The sequence below is a fragment of the Dermacentor silvarum genome, chromosome 2 (genome assembly GCF_013339745.2).
Source record: "Dermacentor silvarum isolate Dsil-2018 chromosome 2, BIME_Dsil_1.4, whole genome shotgun sequence".
In the NCBI taxonomy this organism is placed as follows: domain Eukaryota; kingdom Metazoa; phylum Arthropoda; class Arachnida; order Ixodida; family Ixodidae; genus Dermacentor; species Dermacentor silvarum.
This window is the reverse complement of record NC_051155.1, coordinates 248,274,684-248,295,720: the sequence shown is the minus strand read 5'-3', so window position 1 is coordinate 248,295,720 and position 21,037 is coordinate 248,274,684. Positions and strand designations below refer to the sequence as shown.

The following is a 21,037-nucleotide window of genomic DNA, read 5'->3' as shown; positions in this document are numbered from 1 at the left end:
CTCAAACGCGAGTATCGGACGGCGATACTTACGTAAGCCCTCCTCCCAGTTCTCCTTTTCATCTGTATATATAGTGATTTTGATGGAAGGAGAAGAGTCACTGCCTCCCATGTGGGGGCACGACTCAGTGACTAGGTGAAGGGGTGAAAGGAGGTGTATAGTTAAGAAGTGAGAGAAGGGAAGGCAGCATTCTCACAGGGGGAAAGGGGTCATTCCAACCCCTTTCCCCCTGTTCAGCTCTTCTTTTCCTCTCCTCTCCCGCTAGGTCATGTGGCCCCTTTTTAGCGAAGTCCGACAACGACGGCACATGGTCCGAATAAACAGCTTCGCTGTAAAATTACTCAACATAACTCTGGTGCTCTAGTGTCTGTGCTAACTGCAAGCATGTTGATTCAGCCATGCAGCATGAAAGTGAAAAAATAAATAAATTCTAGCGTTTTATAAGCATGAAAATGATGGGGAGTACGTGTACTTGCCAAAACTTCGACCTTCTGGCTTCAAACGGCTTTGAGAATTGATCATTTTTAACAACATATTGCGTTACAACCACAACAATTCGCAATGATTGCGCATTAGTGCAGAGACTAATTAGATTGGTGTGTTTAGAAAACGGTGAGTGCTTGGAAATTTAGAAAGCTAAAGCGATAATAATTAACATCACAACAACGTTTGAAGGCACAAGCGCGAAGACTTATGCAAATCCACGCACTAAACATAATTCCCATGGTAGCTCAACGATCGCAGTGCCAGAGTTCACTCCAGTAATTTTTTCCGGAAAATATCTCAACACTTAATCTCAGACACCTTGCTCAAGCATACACTCTCGCCTCTGCCGCACTTTCTTATCTGCAAATACCATAGCCTCCAAAACAGCCGTGCGGCAGTTTGACAATTCCGGAAGTCGTATACATGACTGCTGTACGACAAGTGCTAATCAAGCAAACTCTATAAGAACATCCCACACGCAGCGTGGCGCTAATTCTTCAACGTCCTCCACGCACACGCACTTGCAAGAAGACTCCCGCATTTATCCTAAACAATGAAGCCCCCGAACGAAGAAGCTTTAATTGATGATGCTCCTCAAGTTGATCACCTAAATCCTGTTTACACGAATCAGTGAGTTCGCCCCATCAAAACTGGTCGCAGACGAACTATACCGCTACGTATTACAGCGCCACTCCGGCTACTCGGCTGAGGTCAACCGCCTCTTGGTCGCTTTCCTCATGGTTGCCACGCAGCGCAAGTCTTGTCTCTTCGAACAAGTGCTTGTAGTCGCCAATCTCGAGCCTGGTGGACAGTTCCAGGCGTTCTCCACCGTTCAGCCAGCGAAGCAAAAGCATGAGTCCCCACTGGCCTCTCCGGCACGTGGTGTCCCAACAGCCGACGTATTCATATGGGTCATGCGCGATAGCGCATTTGCCGAGAAGAATGCAGTCTGTGTTCCTCGGATCCACGTGAAGCGGCGACGCGATGCTCGCGTGACCGATGCCTCGGAGTAAAGCCAGCTCATCAACTGTGTGAGCGCCGCCCTGCATTTCAAAAGATGCAGCGAATTTTTCCAACTATACGTGTGCTCGCACGCGGCGACTGCAACATAATTAACAGCGACCCTCAAATAAAAAAAAACAATGTTTCGCAGAAGAGGGACCTCAGAATCATGCCAAGTGTCGGGCCGCGCATAACGCAGCGCGCACTGTATCATCACCACTATGATTTGTTTAGCCTTAGAATTGACTTGCCATATAGCTTAAGGCTGCAGGTGCTAACTCTTTGTAGGTCCGGTGCCCTCCGTATACGCGCTCATTCCGCTTTCTCAGATTTCACTCAAGTTCGCACTTACCCCCGCGTATATACAGCAGCACAAGCGATATATAGCTGTGCACAGTCAATCCATCGTAGCCCAGTCAATTTCCATCGCCGGTCCTCATCCCAACTTGGCCTATTTGCTTCGAATTAGTGACTTTTTTTTCTTCGATGTTGCCGTAATTGCTACTTTGCGCAATACTTATTTTAAGACTATATAGACTGTAATAGCGGGGCTGGTGCAGCCTTTTCTTCTATCTTCTTCCTGATCTAATATTTTTAAAGGTAGCATTTCAAGTGTTAAGTACAGTCGAGCGCATCTATAACGAATGCCTCTACGCGGCAATGACCAGTATAACGAAGGAATAACTCTGCTCCGGTTCTATTGTGAGTTGTGCGGTGCGCGACCTTTACAACGAAGTGACCTGTATAACGAATAATTTTGGAGGCCCCGAGCACTTCGTTATAAAGGCGTTCGACTGTATCAAGCTTAGTAAAGAACTCAATCATTGAAAGCAGGGCGCATAAAGGAGCACAGGGGCCCGCACGCATGTATCCTGCTTGTTTGAGCTTCCAGCTGTGTATCAGCAAACGCAGAGAAGTTCTTGCTGTCCTCCAGTTATTCGCATCAGCACTAGCTGTTCCGTCGATACAGTCGCGAGGATTAACTGCGCAGCCTAAAGCGGCAAGCAGACGAAACGTAAGAACACATTTGGGGGTCTTACGAGCCAAAACCATGACCTGATTATGAGGCACACCGTACTGAGGGAGTTCGGATAAATCTTGACCGGCCCGGGGTTATTTAACGTGCACCTGAATCTATAAGCACGCGAGCGTTTTTTGCATTTCTCCCCCTTCGGAAATTCGGCCGCTGCGGCCAGACGCACGACTTCTAGCGCAGCGGATATACGTGAGACGAAACGTTTGTGCGACGTATTTCTGTGTGGCGCACGCGTGGCGTCGAATCCTTAACTTCCTGCTTCGCGATAAATGCGCAGTCATAATGACCCACCTGCATACCACGGAATATTTGCTGTTGTCAGTAACCTCACCGCACGCATTTTGACGAGAATTATTACGAAATGATCATTACTTTGTGTCAAATTGACGTGCGGACGCCAGGCGACGTATACACTCCACACGAAATATACGTCGGAAATACTCGTTTCACATGTTTGCTGCTGAAGGCTGTTGGAAGCGTTGCCACTTCAAATCGAACATTTTTTAGCGAACCCTGGCGGCCTTCGCTGACCGTGGCTGTGCTGTGTGCTGCTGTCTTGTTGAATAGCTCACAGACTAAGAATGTAAGAATGAAAGAATTGTATGTGACCGGTAGTGGGATCGAATCTCGGTCTTCCAGCACAACAGACTGATGCTCTAACCATTAGGCGAAGTTACAGTACAGAAAGTTTGGAGTGCGTAGGTTAATTACAGCCTTCGCAGCAAATTAATTACACCGTAGCGTTCCACAGCTTTATCAACGCGTTTTCTGAACCACGTATAGGAAACGTTCGCCCAATGTCCTGGAAGAACGCAATGCATCACGAAGATAACATTTTAAGAAAATATGGATAGTTTTAAGGAGTGATTTGTGGGCAAAGATTTAAAAGCGTATGTTCAATACGGACTTTATAAAAAAAATACCTTCAAAAATATGGCTTGAAAGCGTGAGTCGGCCGTTATCCGTTATGTCCCAGTGTTCTATAGGGTGGCGACAAGTTCATATTCAGACAAAATGGGTGCCATTGTTTTCTGCCCACGCGTTCCCCCACGAGGCCCGTAGTATATTTCTTCGCTGAACAAAACAAGGCAGCTGGCTGATATTTCTTGAAAATAAGGAGAGCGAATCATTTGCGGTATTTGCAATGAATTATGTCTACGAGCGCGTTATAGGTGTGATTTACGAACGGCGCAATACTTAGCCCCCTATCCAGGGAGAATTATAACTGCCACCGTGACCAAATTTAGCTCAAATAGGGAGAACGTATTGACCAATGTGCATACATAGTTAAATTTGTGTGGTTGAATTACAACCTTCGTAAAAAAATTCCTTAAGTGCTCGAAAGCAGCCGCCGCGGTGGCGTAGTGGCTTTGGTGCTGCGCCGGTAAGTCCGAGGACGTGGGATCAAATCCAGGCGGTGGCATTTCGATGGGGCCGAAATGCAACAACGCCCGAGCCTACCATGCATTGGGTGCACGTTAAATAACCTCAGGTGGTCAAAAATTAATACGCATTCCTTTACTACGGCGTACCTCAATCATATCTTTGTTTTGGCACATAAAACCCCAAAATTATTTTTTCAAGCGAAGCTTGTATTGGCTCACAAGTTTCGGTGGCGTTGTAGTCACGCAAAAACTCACGGGTGGCGCATACCCGCATTGGATATGCGGGTATATGAGCCAGGGATATGCGAGTATGAGCCAGGGACAAGAAAGAAAGAAAGAAGGAAAGAAAGGAAGGAAGAAAGAAAGAGCAGGTGCGGGGAAAGCTGCGCCAGCGCCGGATCACGTGACGCTCGCGACCAATCAGTGTCGTTTGGTGTGTCGCGGGGACGGAAAGGGAAGGAAAGTGGGTTGGCGCGCGCTCCGCCGGGCTTCCCTCGCCTCAGATCAGTTTCAGCGTCCGGATGGGAAGGCCTCGCGTGGTGCGTTCCGCCGAGGAGCAGGCTGCGTTTGAGCAACAGCGCCGCGAACTCGCTAGCGAAAGGGCTCGGCGTCGACGTGCCGATTCTAGCATGAGGGTTTCCGAAGCCCAGGCGAAATGTCAGCGTCGTCTTGCCATCCAGGCACCCGACAACGGTGGTGCACGCTTCGGCAACCCTAGCACCAACTTCCCCGGTGCGACGGCCAGATTTCAACGCGAGTTTCTTAACCGGAACTTCGGAGCCCGCTGCAGTGCGTGTGACCGGTTGTGGTTCGAGCACAACGCGGTACGCGTCAGTGCAATTCGTCCCAAAGAACAGCGAAGAAGCATACCCCCAAGCTTCACTTACCCCCATTTCCTCGACAAGGGAGGGGCTGCCAACTTTTTTTTGTAAGTGCTAGAAGGCGTTATACCGTTATCTGCTGTTTGCCTGTGTTCCGAAAACGCTCACGTTACACCGAGTTCACATTTGATGAAAATAGGAGCAGGTTAAGTGTAAGTGGCAAGAGTTTTACGTTTCTGGCTTAATTAGCTTTGCATATGATTACTTAATGAGCTTTGCAAATTCTTAATCAACCATAATTTTCTCCCTAATTCAATGCGTAATATACGAGGTGCTCGCGGTGTCCTTGGTGAACCAAACAAGTCACCTTGTTTGGTTCGCTATCTTGAGGAAATAGGGGGCAGGTTATGGGTGATTTGTAAAGGAAAGGTTCAGTGTATGTAGGTTAGTTATGGCTATCGAATTAAATTACGTATCAAAAACGTTATGGGGCTTTACGTGCCAAAACCACGGTCTGATTATGAGGCGCACGCCGTAGTGGAGGACTCCGGGTTAACTTTGATCACCTGGGGTTCTTTAACGTGCACCTAAATCTAAGTACACTGGTCTTCTTGCATTACGCCCCCATCGAAATGCGGCCGCCGAGGCTGGGATTCGATCCCGCGAACTCGTGCATAGCTGCGCAAAAATATAGCCACTAAGCAACCACGGCAGGTAATTACGTATGCAAGCGTTCCGGAGCCTTATAAGTGTACTTAAAGAAAAGCGTAGAACTTAGCTAGCTATAGTGGAATAACTGTAAGAGCCATCAAAACCCAGTTTGGTGAAAACTGGGGGAACATTATGGCTGATATGCTTGGGAAGTTAAATGTGTGTAGGTGAAGTACGGCTTTTTCTCGAAATTTTTAAACAAACGCTTGAAGGCATTGTATGCGGGCAACGCTTCCGTTGACTCGTATGCGCGCTACGTTATAAAATGTGTGGTTTAATTACAGGCAACTTCAATGCAACAGCTCAAAAGAAACAGCTTTGCTGGAAATTGGGCTGCGATTCTGCAGGGCGGCACGAGCCTGCTGTCTCTTTTTTTAACACGTAAAGAAAAAGTGTTCTCAATTAACGCTGTCTCGATCGTCTTGAGGTTGCTTGTAGGTTTGTAATCCCGCTTTATGTGATGCCAGAATCTTTTTTTTTTTTTTTTACGTTTGCGTCAGTAAAGCGATGCCACGGTGGTCGTGCATAATGTCTACTGACTCCTCCGAATGACGTCAAGTCTCGCTTTATATAGATTATACGTTAGTGAGCCATCAATTCAAATAGGCAGATAATATAAGGTAGTATGAGCTCTGACAATATCGCACCGTCGGGTGGTCAGATGGCGCATGGGTGGCAGCCCGCAGCAGGTCACGCATGACATCGAATGTCATCATGATGAATTTTCCCGAACAAGATGACGCCGGTGTGCTCGGCGTTGCGTTTGCGACGTAGCAGTGCAGGCTGCGAGGTCTCAACGGCAGCTGCTCCCTTATGTACTGCGCCATCTGCGAGACAGTTTTGAATTAGTATAGCTTCACACACGAGTAGATAAAATAATGCACAGAAGGCAAGCTAGCAAATATAATATCATTGGATCTGTTGCCCATTACACGCTCACACATATATCCGCCCACGCCCGCAATCACTTCCTCAAGAAAAAAACTACGCATGCGCGATGGAGGTTACTCCAAGCGTGCGTCACGGCATGCGGGAATTCGAAGTCCTAAAGAAATTCCAGCACGAGTACGGGCTTAAGGCGGTGACTTTGTTCGAGGACTGGGTCCGGCCACGGGATAACGTTCTCAACACGCAGCCAGATCTCCCTTGCCCTCACTCCCCCAAGTAGGCTTCGGGTCATCATTTGAATACATTTTTGGCACCTCGCTTATCGGTACTTCGCCAGAACCCGTCTGACGCTGAAAAGGAAGCGTATTTTCCACCGTATAAGAACCCGCGGAAACATAACACTAGGCGCGCAGGGAGACAGCGCACACGAAGGGACCAGCCATCTCGGATGGCCTAAGCTTGAACTCGGCGCAGATTAACTACAAAATTAACCGCGTGACCCACATATGTATGGCAGAGGCAGGAAAAGTAGAAGTTGAGGACCCGTGTGTTCTAGCCGCTAGGTGAAAGAAGACTCCACGCCGCTATCAAGAAGGTTCCTCAGCTCACGTGTTTTCATCAGCGAGTGACATGTACCGCTGGAGGTTCTATGAAGTACTTGACACAGTGCTGTCTTCGTTAAACAACACGTATCCGCCTGATATGTGGCAGCATAAGTCCCACATTGAGCAGCCTGCCATAGGGAAGGAAGACGAAGCATATATAACATAGTTCTACGGTGACGACCTTGAACCAGGACGCCCGATTTTGCACAGAGATATGCTGATTGACATTTTAAGCCAGCAAAGGTCGGCATCATTTCACACATTTGGGGACGTCGTGCACATGTTTACAGGGGGCAAGGGCGAACACCTGCGAAACCTTTTGCCGGAAATGGCCAAGCTAAAAAAAATTGCGTTGGCCATACCGGTCTCGTCTGCCACATCCGAGAGGTCCTTTTCTTGCCTTCGGCGAATGAAAATGTACTTGCGGTCGACGACTGGACAAGCCCGTTTGAATCATCTGGCAATTTTGCATTCCCACAAATAACTCTCCCGCAAAATCAATTTGAATAAGATTTCCGACGACTTCATTTCCAGATCAAGTGCCCGAACGAACACTTTTTCGATGATGGTGAAATCATCGTATCAGACAAAGAACTGATGTTTTAATAGGAGAGAGAAAGGCACCAACTTACAAGTCAAAGCAAAGCCACCTGGCTTAGAAAACAACGCAAAAAAGTTACACAAAGGAACGAAAATGGGGTCCATAACAGCGCAAGCAGAGTGAGGGCATTTGGGTAAGAAAAGACGCGTGGTTGCTCTATTTGTAAAACTCCCTAGTCTATCTGTGCATTTTATTGTGATAGCAATTATATGGACACTTCAACCGGATTTCTGCCGTCGCCGTCGTCGTCGCCGTGAGGTTCCGCATAAAGTCCAAGGGCGATAACATCGTCGCGCGCTATCACGGAGATCGAGCGAACGCATGGCGGAAAGCAAACGCGACCTTCGTCGCGCGAAAGGCCGTGGGGGTATGGGAGGGAGGGAGGGAGGGAGGGAGGCGGGGCAACGCTGTGCTGCGGCACCAAATACGTATGTTGCAACCGGGCGCAAGGAGAACTGGCCACTCAATCTCCCGCGCGAAAGCAAGAAAGCGGGAAGGCAGTGCGGGAGGGAGGGGGAGGCAGCTTCTACTCTGCCAACAACTGCGCTTGCACTTTGCCCGGCTGTGGCGGTCGCCCGCACCGTCTCTTAAAAGCGATCTCCACACGGCTCTGACCTTTGTATGCGCTGTGCATTCACCGTTCAGTTTCAGTTGAAGCGATAGACCGCACGAACCTTCGCTCGCTGCGGCGCTGCGCTTGCTGCCAGCGTTTTGACAGTCGTCTGCGGTCATTGAGGGTGATCTATTCATGTTTGCTTTGTGAGCGCTGACACCACGCTTGTTAATTCAGTTAGTAAGCGAATGTGTCCAAGTTTATGCAGCCGATAAAACTACTATCCCTACTCCGAATAGCTCTCTACTTATTTGCTATCGCAATTGATGCTTCGCCTTTCGGGCGAAACTGGACATTTTTTATTCGTCGTATGCTGCATTTTCCTCTCAATTACACAATCCACGTTCCTATATTTGCTATCGAGTCCTTTCATACTTTTGCGATATCGCTGTCTTATTTATTTGTTTGTTAATATGTTTATTTATTTGGGCGCCTGATAATTTTTACTCTATAATCATTTGTTCTGCCTCTGGAAAATAAACGAAACCAGTGGCATAAGGCATGCTTTGACATGTAATGAAACTATGGCGTTATGGAATCACATTATACTTATGCTAATAATTCTAGTCATAAGTTGTGTTCAGAATTTGTTATATATCGTTTAATGTTTATGTAAGTTATGTCTTATCTTCTCAATAACTGACCTTTCGTCAGGAAAAGATTCCTTGATTGTATCTTTTGTATTAAATCTTTCACAAGGCGTTACATTGCTTTTTCATGGATGTGTACTTATGCGACTTAATACGGACAAAACACATGTATCTCCCTAACGTGTTTAACTGAATCCGCTTGTCGCGTGGCTCAACCAAGATACGCCAGTCTCTTGGCGGTGCGAGGGGACTGGGCTGTAAAACTGAATTGTCTCCTACTCTGAGGTCTTGCAAATACCCATATAAGCTCGTCACTTCAGTTAATCTTTCGGGGTCACACGAAGTTTCCAGTATAACTGTTATTAAAGATAATATATATATATATATATATATATATATATATATATATATATGGGTGGCGTTCGGAAAGCTGGTCAGGCGGGCATGCAAGGGATGTCCGAAGGACACGGAAAGTGCGGCCGAACGATTGTGCGAGGGACGTCCGCTGAACGTATTCGACACCTCCCTAGGGCATCCATGTCCTGACAGTGGATTCATAATTAAGATATCCGTAGGACGTCATTGTTGTGGCGACTTCCGAAAAAACTCGAGAGTTGTGGAGGCGCGCTCGCAGCGCTCGTTTGGCCGCCTCTCCTGTTCTACCACCGTCATTAGATGCACGAGGTGCGGTTCAGGATATACCATGGAACTCATAGAGGAATGCTTCTTTCTTTCCTACGTTGTCAAATTCTGCCTTACTGTCTAATACGCCATCCTGTCAGCTCTGATTGTCAGACAGAGCAGCTATGCGCCCCCTCTCATTGGTTAAAAACACAAGCAAGGCGGAATGTTAATGTCAGCGCTCGCTTCGGTTTCTCAGTAAGTCTAATCTGGCGCCGCATCGCGTCTTGCGTACAGCCGTTTCCCATTGAGGTACACGACGCCGTGCATGCATACCTATATCATATATAATTCTCTGACAATTATTTGCGTGCGGTATACCTTGAAGGGCTCTACCAACTCTGCGTCATCCATGGCCACAACATGCCTGACGGTCGCGCAGTTTTCGGACACCCATCGCATGCCGGCGATCCACTGATCCGACGAGCTCACGTCGACGTCCTCCAGAACAATGAAGTCGCCCGCGACTACGGCCTCCGTGTCGAGCCACAGGTCCAGCTCCTCGCCGTCTTTCTCTCGTCCCGAGATGAACAGGCCGGACCAGTTGAAGTGGCGGAAGGCCGCCTTCTCGAAGAGAGTATCTCGCAGTGTCACGCGCCGGTGCCACTGGCGCGGACCGCTGTGCACGATGACGAGTACGTCGACACCCTGGCGGCATAGCTGGCTCACCGCCCAGCCGTCGCCACGCGTGCGCTGGCCGCTCGGCGACACCTCGCGCAAGGCGTCTTTCCAGTGACTCCGGTAGTACTCGGCTTTGGGATACAGCGGCTCCGGAAGCGATTGCCTCATGTACACGAAGACGCTCGCAGTCGCGAGCACGAAGAATGCCACCATGAGCGCTCGAGTGGACATGACCGCGCGCGCAAGGACGAGGACGCTCGGCTTCGACGAGACCAAGCAAGGCGGTGGTGGACCTCTCTTATGGCTCGTACCCACTAAGGGGGATAGGCCAAGAACCGGGCGGCAGGAGGTAGATCAAAAAAATTCTTATTTGAAAATGAGAATTAAACGCAAGGTAAAAGGAAAAACAAAAGGATATATACTAAAATAACTATACATATACACCAGTCAATGCTGCAGTGCAAGCTAGAGAGACTTCTTGCAGTGGCTTCGTTCGCACTTCGATATAGTTTGATGTTTTTTTTTACCGCAATTGTGCGCAACTGTTTTTTATATAGGCTCAGTATTAAATGAAACAAGTTTGCGTCAAACCTTAGCAACAAACACACTGTGATATACGGCTGCTAATGCGTTGTTTTAGATCATTTTCATTTTTGTTGTTCTTTTCAGGTTTTTTTTTTTTATTTGAAACCCGTTGCGAGGAGCTTCGCGTGCATGCTCGCGCGAGCGACCGCTGTTTGCGCGCCGCCAAGCATGAACGGAACGCCCTGCGAAGCATAGAAGGAACGCGCCGAGTGACGACTTTTCTTGACCGAACTTCTTTCCACGGCGTTGACTGCTATGTATGGAACGGAGTATAGACTAATATCAACACCACCTAGTAGTCAGCCTAACTGAAGGGGAAATTTTAAAAGAGGTTATAAAGGAAAGAATAAATACAAAGTTAATAAAGAATTTGGAGAGCCAATTTCAATAAAATGAATGCTGATCTGATAGATAGAATAAAGCTACAAGCATAAGCAGGGTAATCGTTTTGTTTCAGTTAAAAAGTCAAACAATTGCAACAAATGTCTCTGACTATAGGCTATAGTGTCGAGGCCTCGAATGATAAAATTACCGGTATACTTAATCCTAACCCACTTTTGCAGAGTGGAGCTTCGAGTATATATAGCTTTCTCTGGTATGAATATTGTCGGCGTGATAAAGAGCAGTGGTCTGATGCACTGTTGTTTCCTATCGAGCATTTCGTTAAGTTTCGTCTTCCTTCTTCGATGGCGCATGCCCACTGCGAGAGATTGGCCAAGATTCCGATGGTATTAGGAAAGGCGGTAATTGATTACTAAAATCAGCAAAAATTATCAGCGAGAAATGAATGAAAAATACCTTATGAAGAAGTTACCAAGAAAATTCACCCTGAAACAAGTAAAATTTTGTCCACGGCTGTGCAAGCATCGCTATGGCAGTGTCCGGGACAGGAGACTCCCAGAAAAAGAACGTCCGGAATGGAAAACATTTACGCCGAGTTGTCTAAACCTTGATTCTAGAACTTTTTCCCTTAAAGCGAAACGGCGACCGAATGAGAAGAATTGATTAAGCGTCTCATCTTATCCGCAGATTGGGCAGAGGGGGGATGGTGCCAGACCAGCCCTGCAACGATAAAAGTTTAAAGCAGGTATCCCCCCGACAACGTAATCGGGTAAAAATTAGTTCAGGTTTTCTAGTGTGAAAGAAATCTTTGTGCCAAGCGAATATGAGGTGTGGATACTCTAAGAAATGAGCTATAGCCATGATTTCAAATAGTCATGAATAATTGCGTGTCTCTTGAATCTAGCAGTAGTTAGGTAAGCTAACGTAGGGAGTATTGATAGGACAGGGCCTCTGGGGGCTCTCTCGCCGTGGAGGCAGTCCCTGCTGCTGAAGTGACTATGCGTCCAATCGGGAACCTCGGAAAGCGGCAATCGGAATCATATTGTGGGAAAAGGGAAGTGCGGCTGCAGTGTTATTTTAGACCATATCTTTACGTCACACAGAGGTTGGACGATGGGTCGCGCTTCGCGGTCCTTTGTGTGCGTATAGTCAGGTAAGTTAACATAATATACGACGCCAGCTATTTCAGTCTACATGGCCATTTTGAATTGTTGAAACCCCTTAACTAGACGCTTATTGGATTCCCTTAAACTTTCCAATATAAGCATGTGCCATAATGTTTTCAACTAAGACATTAATTAACGCGACTAGTTTAGTTAGTGAGTGGATTGCTGTGGTTTTTCTTGCGAATGATGTCTTCCCGGGCAGATAATTCTTCTGTAGTGCTGTGATACGGGTAATTTTATAAGCTTTAAAAAAAGTGTCCGAAGTAAAAGAAAAAAAATTACTCCATCTCCCGCTAAAGGGAACCATGTGTGGATGCGAAGCAGCGGGGAGATGGTTAGCTTGAGCGGGAGATGGTTTCGCGGCAGCGGCCCGAGCGCTCATCGCGGCGCTGCACAGGAGAGAGAATGAAGCGCGCGCGCTCCGTCATTTTCATACCGCGGAACTACCGTGGCGCCCCCAGCGGAGTATGCAGCTGTCGCACCACCTCTCGTGCGCGCCGCTCCGGATTCCTAGAAGAGAGAAAAGGGGGGAGCGTAGGAGTGGAGAGAGAGGGGGAGGGGACGCGCATGCGCTTTTGGGGTGTGGGACGCGGGCGCCGCTCCGTACAGTAGAGGATTCCTAGAGGAGAGAAAGGGGGAAGCGTAGGAGAGGAGAGAGAGGGGGAGGGAACGTGCATGCGCTGTGGTGGTGTGGGACGCCGCGGGACGCAGGAGGGACGGACAAAGCCCCCACCATAAGCTGCTTCGCATCTAAAAAATGCGTACGCACAAGGCGCTACTAAAGCCGTTCGTCCAGTCCCGCGGCATGCAGAAACTACCGCAACGCTTTCAAGTTGTCTGCCTCGCAATGGCTGCAGTATCGGACTACGGGTATTTCATATACGCACACGTGCTCGAGCGCTGTAGGCGTGTGTATAACGAACGCGTGCGTATGAAGGTTCCCTAGCCACGGGCCGAGAACAGTGCCTTCCGACAGTGATTGCCCGCTGACGCTGGCTAGTAAACTGTCCACCGGCACACATTCTCAGCACTCATATGTTCCGGCACTTTAGGCGTCTGGAAGTATTAGCAGTTAGAGCTATTCAACCGGCCAATGAGATGTGCTGGCGGCAGACAAAGGGAACGCCTGGACGAATCTAGTGTATCAAAGACGCCTTGCTTCGCGTAACTTTTGGGGATGTACGGAATTTCCCGCCCGGACCGAACACATGCAGGCGCGTCTGTGGATGTTTTCAGCGTGAGCCCTGTATGCCATCCAAAGGTTCTGCATAAGTGACGCAAGAGAGGCCGATGTTGCCTCGCTATCGGCGAGTTTATTACCAAATGCCACAGGGACCTATTGAAAGGTGATGTTGCGGCCTGGGCGCTGGGCCCTGTTGTGAAGCTCTGCGATTTCTGACACCAGGACGTAAGAAGGCTCTTTCCTCTATCGCCTGCAACGCTCACTTATCATCAGAGAACACTGTCCCTTCCTGAAGCTGCCTGTGCTTTGATGTAACGGACAGCCTCTCGTACACCAGGCAGTTCTGCCGGCTCAGATGTCAATTTGTGGTCCAAACTAAGCAAATAATTTGAATGTGAGTTTCTCTCACACGTAGAATTAAATAAGGCACCACACACGCCCCTGAGTATGGAACCCAGTGCTGAAGCACTAAGGAAAGCGTCGAAAGACCCACCGCAAGAAAAGCTTTGACTGACTGTGTGTTCCGGAAGCGCCGTATAGAGAATCGGCATCCAGAAGGCGCTTCCATTGCGACAAAAATAGATGACGTATTAAATATAATTTTCTGCAAGTGCATTTTTCATTATAAACATGACATCGAAGGGACGAAGTAAGAACAGACCTGTGTAAATAAAGGTTAAGCGGAGGTATTCGGCAATGAAGTCTAATAAATAAAACTTCGAATTTCTGTGTGGGACACCACATGTTGCACTAAGCAAAAATGGGACGCTGAGGATAAGAGCAATGTGACAAGGACATTTCTGCAAAGTCCTCAACAGCAGCAATTTCTTTTAACTGCGAAGCGTTAACACATGCATGCCGGTGGAGTGGCTGAACGGAGAGCATGGAGCCATCAAGGTGTATACTGCCACAGGTAAATCAGTTTATTCGTTTAATAACAAACACCTGTGACATGAGCTCACACCAAACAAAAGAAGTGCAAATGACTAGGAACGAGCTTTCGAAGAACGTAAGACACATTTAGCGGGAATAAAGATGAAAATTAAACGGATATCGACAGAAAATTATAGGACAATGACTAGCGAAATAGCCGTAAGGAGTTTCTGTAATGCTAAGATTATCGTCAATGACTATAACTAAAGATAGGAGACGAAGGGAGTTTTTCTGTGATGCTAAGATTATCGTCAATGACTCTACCTGAAAGGTGGGTTTAAATTCAGGTAGGTGAAGTTAAATTCTGCAAAGTTTAATTTAATTTGGCACGTAACACCACCATGGGGTTTTACATAGCAAAACTACGATATGATTATGACGCACGCCGTGGTGGAGGACTCTGAATTAGTTTTGACCTCCTGTGGTTATTTAACGTGCACCCGATGCCCGGTAAACGGGCGCTCGTTTCTTTTCTTTTTTTTTTTTCTTTTTTTTTTCGTTTTGCATTTTGTCCGCATCGAAATGCGGCCGCTGCGGCCGGGATTCGATACCGCGCACCCAGGCTTAGCAGCGCAACGCCAAAGCCAGCACGCCACCGCGGCGGTATAGGTAGGTCGAGTTAAAAAACATCAAGTTAAATACGGTTAATAAAGTATCCACAACTGCCTTGGCTTTCCTGACGGAAACTCCTTTAGCAATACCTATCTTTCTTAGAAAACTCGGATGACGTGGCCTTCCAAGGGACCCTTTTAATAGACGGGAGCTTGGCATAACTGCAGGGGAGGTATCATCAAACTCAATGTTTACTGCTTAGAGCCAATACGTTTGACGGGACCACTTCTCGGAATGTATCTTCTTGGGCTACTTGGTTCTGATACATTGGTTCTGTATAACTGTGCACAACTATTCAAAAGAAATAAACAAGATGCGCAAGTCATTTTGTGTCTCTTCTGACAAGTTGTGCGTTGTTACACAAAAGACACGGATGAGGACATGTAAGAGGTCCAAGATAATCCGCACAAAGATAAATTAAGGGCAATGCAGTCCGTGCCACTGATACTCAATAAATGCGGCAGCAATGTTGCTATCTTTTCTTGAAAACGTTGCGCTATAGCAATGTTATAAACGGGCTGGAATCCGGTAAATACTTTTCCTCTATTGGGGAAATTCCAAAGAGAGAGAGGGGATACTACAGTAAAAATACTGCTTTAGGTATAGCGCAACATCAATTATTACGATAGCGGAGCAGTGACTGCTAGAAAAACGCATCTACGACCTGCGAAACAGCATGGCACGGCATTTTTTAAAGCCGCGATAAAGTAGGTTATTCAATTATTTTAGAAACAAGATTTCCCTGCATTGCGAGGTAAAACGCGCTGGAAGAAGTTTCGCTAGAATACCCCCAGAGCAAACTGGATGACAGTAATGTTGTGCCTGTATACGTAGACATGGTACTCTGCGCACATAACACGGGGAGTTGAGCAAACGACAGTTTTTTTTCTTTTTTTCTTTTTTTTTTTTTTGGGGGGGGGGGGGGAGGTTCATAACAGACCAATCATGCAGTGACATGAAACGATATTGCATCACTGAGGCTTTGTTTTGTGTCTGACCGGCGATGCTAGTAAAATAACAGTGATACGAAATGAAACGGAGTCAGAAATGCTAAAAGAAAGTAAGACTGCCACCACAAAGGATCTCTGTTTGAGCGCAGCTCGCATCGATCCCAGCCAGATTTTGACATTCGCGTAACAATGCTGCCTACGTGCACAGTTCGTTAGGCACGTCAGCGCAGAACACAATAGAGCCAAAGTATATGTGAACGCTGTTTCATAGTAGGTATTGTTTGATAAGGTAAAGCATATTGTGCAGTGCGGACAGAAGCCCTTAAAAGCCGGAAGCCTCGGAAGATAATCCATCCGACGGTTACCAGACAGAGAGTACCATACTTCCATTTTCATAGAAAAGCTTCATTTGTAACACTAACGTTCACGATAAAGCAAGCAGCTGTAGACCGATTGCATGGCTTTAAGCGCGCCGAACGCTAGGTCAGAGCTAAGGCTTTTATAAAAGCCGACCAGTCGGCGCTTGGCGCTGAAATGGTTTCGTTCGGCAACTATACACTGATCCACTTTTAAACTTTGAGAGGTTTCATTTCATGCAAGCTAAAAATATACTGAGCGTATTAATTACCCTTTATTTTTATTTTGTTTAACCGTCGCGTTGGTGGTGGGACAGGTGGGTTACAGTTTGTAAGCACTTACTGCGCCTATACTGCGCCGAATGCAAAGCTTCTACGACTCGCGCGAGAATCGACCAGCGAATCACTCTTCAGTGTCTGCTACGCTGTGGCCTTCAAGAGGACACACACCCCGCCAGTTATCTGCGCGGTCCCGTGCGCAAAAATCAGGCGTGAAAACACACGTACGACTATAAGATGTGTGATCTGCGATACGCATTTCATTCTTCTATGGTATTAATGAAGCCCGCTTGCGACAGAGGAAAACAGATTTGAAAAAAAAATGAAAAAGATATCAGCACGTACGATGAAGTCTCACAAGAAAAGCAGAAGCGATGATTGCGAATACATGTAGCTGCGTGGCCTGGGTATTTGTGGCGGTGCGCGACGGGGCCAGCGGATAACAAAGGCCAGGCGTGTGCGCACTCCTGAAGCGATCAGCGGAGCAGACGACGCTCGCACTGGAGAGTGCTTTGTGAGCGTACTATCGCCTACCTCGTCACTTCTCGCCGCTGTAAGGTGTTGATAAACCGTGCGGTCAGTGCGGTTTAGTAGTATAGGGTGGTTAAAGCTCCTGAAAACGCTTCAAGGCGTTTACGTGCAGTAAGTACACTCATCTCCAGCAGCACTATATCGCTTAAATAGCCTGCACCCTACCACCCGCCACAGAAAACACTCCCTCGCGAGGGGACTGTGGCCATGCGAGGACTTCAGACTAATACTTATCTCCACCTTGGTTATATACCATGCTACCCATCTCACTCTGTACTCATGTAGATGTCCTCACTGTGATTGAATATGCCTCCTTATATCACACAGTGCGCACATACTCCCAATCTTACGCCCCTTCTCAACCCACCCTACCCCAGACCAGTATAGGAAGCAACGCTGACAGGCTCAGATCCGCACGACTGAGCTCCGGCTGGTATACGGCGGGCACAGGAGGCAGTTGCTGCTTGCAGGGCTTGTGGACTAATGACCGTACACCAACCGGCGAGCGAAGAAGCTCGACCAGCTGCAACGCTTGTTCTCTTTTCAATAAATGTTTTTACTACTACTATACTACGGTCGACGCCAGCGTGATATTGTTAAAAATCCAGGAGGTTGTATCTGTGCCTGCGTAAAAAGCCGCCTAACATTGAAAATGAAAGGCGACGCTATTGACGTTTTCTGTAAATCTACATTTCCAGTTTTACTCCTTAACATCTGTGTACCACGAGTAACGGCGGAAAATGTCAATGTATTATACGGTATATAGGTGTGTAACGAATGCGTTTAACAGATTGCGTAGTTGATCACACGGACGGCAATTCGTTGCGTGTGCGGAAGAAGTCGGCACAGATGCGCCCAGCAGAAGCATGTGCGAGTTGCGAGCAAATGTACTGCGCGGTAACTTCGTTGTTTTCTGTTTCTGTGCGAAGTTCTGTTTTATTTTTATAGATATAATCCTGTAATGACAGACCCGGTCCTCGGACGAGTCTATGTAGTAGCTAAGGAAACACATAGAAAGAACACATAAAACATTGCTTGTATATATACTTATGCGCAAGAGAACCATCTTCTTTCCCATGTGGGGCGACAGTGCAATCTTCCACTTCTGCCTTCAGACTCCGAGTGGCGGACGACCAGCTGTCCCCTAATAATGTGCGCCTTAATGAACGCGAAATCGAGAAAAAAATGATGCAGTGTCACACTTAGCTGCGCATAGTCGAGAATGTGGATCTGTTCCTTTATTTGATAATGCCGTCATATTGTGCAGGCGTCACGATTAAAACACGAGGGAAATCACTGAAGCGTGTCATATCAATAAAGAATAGAAGCCTGCGTAATCCAGTCAAGTATGGCCCTGTCAAAGAAAGAAATATATCTAGTTTATAGATATATCATATACACCTTGAAGCTGCGATGGTTTGTCTGTTTTTGTTGATGCTTTGTGCGTCTGTTTATTGCCACAAATTTAGTATCACCCAATATATGTAGTATCCTCTCTTTAATAAAGAAAGAGAGAAAGTTCAGTGAGAGAGGTGTGAGAGAAAGCATTTAGTGCTTTCTTGTATTTTCCTCCTTCACGTCCCGTTTTTTCGCGCTGATCCGAAAATGGCATGGATGCGTATTAACGTCACAGCCCCTCTATCTGCAGGTAGTTTTTTATGAGTGCGACGCCACTATAGAAATTTCTAAATGGGCCTTCTGGTTCGAATATCCAGAAAGACGACGTCATATTTTGCTTTGCTGCTTTCAGTGTCAGTGCCTGTTCCCCTGGTTATGGGAGGTCCATGTCGCCACACGTTGCAGACCTGCCTGTTCCAAAACTTGCGTTCCAGCACAGCGTGCAGGCCAAGCAAGCAAGCAGTGCACAGCCCCATCGGGGCCCCTTGGCCACCCCCGTAAAGGCTGAGGACAGTTCCCGCGTGAATCGGGAAGTATGGGTTCTCTACATTTAATTAGCTCAATTTTCTTTAATGCAAGATAGCGAAAGGCAGAATGTTTCTGCAGGTAGGACTATCAGGATCTCACTTGAATATGTGAACGATTATAACTATGCTGACCCGACTTTACATATACCAAGAAAAACCTTGGACTTAAAATTGAATTTCCTCGAAGAACAGAAAAGGAAAAGCGCAAAAGTATCGTGCACGTTTTACGGAAGCAAAGACTAAATGTCATCACATACGGAAGGAGTTGCCTGCGTGGTATACCTACAGCGAAGTCAGCTGTCGCTGCTTTGCACGAAAAGCAAGGACGTCTGATTTTTTTCTTCTTCGTATTTTCCCCTGAAAAGTTACATAAGGGGTCGAGATTTGTGCACGCCTCTTCACCTGGCTTGATAACCACATAAAAGTGGTTGAAACCCCCATTGTTCCCATAAGCGCTTCTATCTCATCGGCCAAATGGATACTGAAGCCCCTTCATGCACGCGCCACAGCAACGTGTATGTATAGGGACTTCAATAAATCCAAGTGGTGAAGCTAGCAAGTACAGCCACACTGCCTTGGCGCCATCTACTGCACACGTGTGCCTGACGTGAAATGATGAGTCACGCGACGCTAGTTTTGTACCGGCTATGCTATTTTTCTTTTTCGTTTTCTTTTCTCCCGTACAAGCGAGTCGTCCTCGATAATTGCAATAAATGTTGTTACACTATGTTTACCTAATATTTTCAGCACTTTCAAGAAGAGGAAGAACACAGGACATCACAACGAACGCTCGTCTTCAACTACATATTACGCATGCATGAGAAGTATATAGTGATAGGCATGCGCTCTGATCCTTTTCTGCTCCACATAGTCTAGTTTTTTTCCAGGAAAAATCACTTGAATACCAGCGTTCCTCCTGCCCTGCTCCATTCTTATTTCTTAAAAGCGCTGGAAAAGCGCTCCCAATATCTTACATGTTGAATGAAGATTGATTTGATAAACTATCGCTCTTACACAAAAATGACTTAAGCTTCTGACAATCATTTTCTCGTGGTTTAAAGCAAATCCGATAAGTGAAAGACAATAGTATGTGAAACATTACTATACCCAAGTACCTGCAATAGCTTTGTAGAAATTGGACGGACAAACTACGGAGTTCAAAAGGTCGCTATTAAGAGCGCTTACGCATGTGAACTAGCAAGAGATGTATGCCTACACACAAAGCTGCGACTTGACGCAGTTCGAATTTTTACTCCGCATCTTCTCTTATTTCAGTCTCAGTGCGCAAACACAAATTTCGTTCACGGTCGCTCACTCTGAAGAAACGCCGGAGACGCATGCGGCCTATCACTTCGCTGCCATTGCAGTTCTTCATGCTCTCGACATCATTCGATAAAGAAGCTGCACTGCTGATGGACTGCCCGCTGTGCACTGTATAATGCTGTGTGCAGCCTTTCTCCGTGGTCATTGTCCTCTTTTATTTTGTGCCAGTTATCATGCGATAATCTTTGTACGACCTTTGTGTTCAGGTGCGGCGGCCCTTTCCACATGAGGCAAGTAAAAGCCTTTCTATCCGCACACTTAACCCTTTATTGACGAGTGTTGCCTACAGGCAACATACCAGAAAATTTTCTTCCCCCCAAAATATTGGTAGTGAGTATGAAGTTTATGGCTTAAGTTCTTCGCCCAACACTGAATGATAGGCTGTGAGCGTCATTTGCTGGTATAGGGTATAGGAACAGAGGACGAGAAGGAAAACGTTTGCCACGTGACTTTGTTTTCAAAGCACTGTCAGGAGAGGTAGAATGATGCAAAATGCCTGGCTGCAGGAGTGTCACAGACGTTATGTAAAGCAAGCGAAATGTACCACTATGGTTCACAAATGACGAGAGCTGTCTGTACAAATTCCAAACGAAGCCATAGGTGGCTTGGGGTGAAGCCCACTTCCAGTTTTCTGCCTGGTTTCCCCTCTATTGCTGAAAAAGTACCTGCAAAATATTTTTCTTTTAATTGATTATGCTTATTCTCGGCGTGTTTTGCACATTTAAATAGCAAATACACATTTTGCGGGGTATTTATATATGTTGTTAATAAAGGGTTAATTATGTTTGCCCATCCTCACCCTTCACCTTCGC

At 46.9% G+C, this 21,037-nt stretch overlaps 1 protein-coding gene across 1 annotated transcript; it reads right to left on the bottom strand.

Moving 5' to 3' along the window:
* Positions 1-1,059: 1,059 nt before the first annotated feature.
* Positions 1,060-6,257, bottom strand: LOC125943689 (uncharacterized). Its single transcript, XM_049663152.1, has 2 exons — positions 6,089-6,257; positions 1,060-1,529 (listed from the first exon to the last, which is right to left on the bottom strand). Exons 1-2 carry the CDS (start codon positions 6,155-6,157, stop codon positions 1,167-1,169), a joined length of 432 nt encoding a protein of 143 aa, XP_049519109.1. The 5' UTR covers positions 6,158-6,257; the 3' UTR covers positions 1,060-1,166.
* Positions 6,258-21,037: the final 14,780 nt, after the last annotated feature.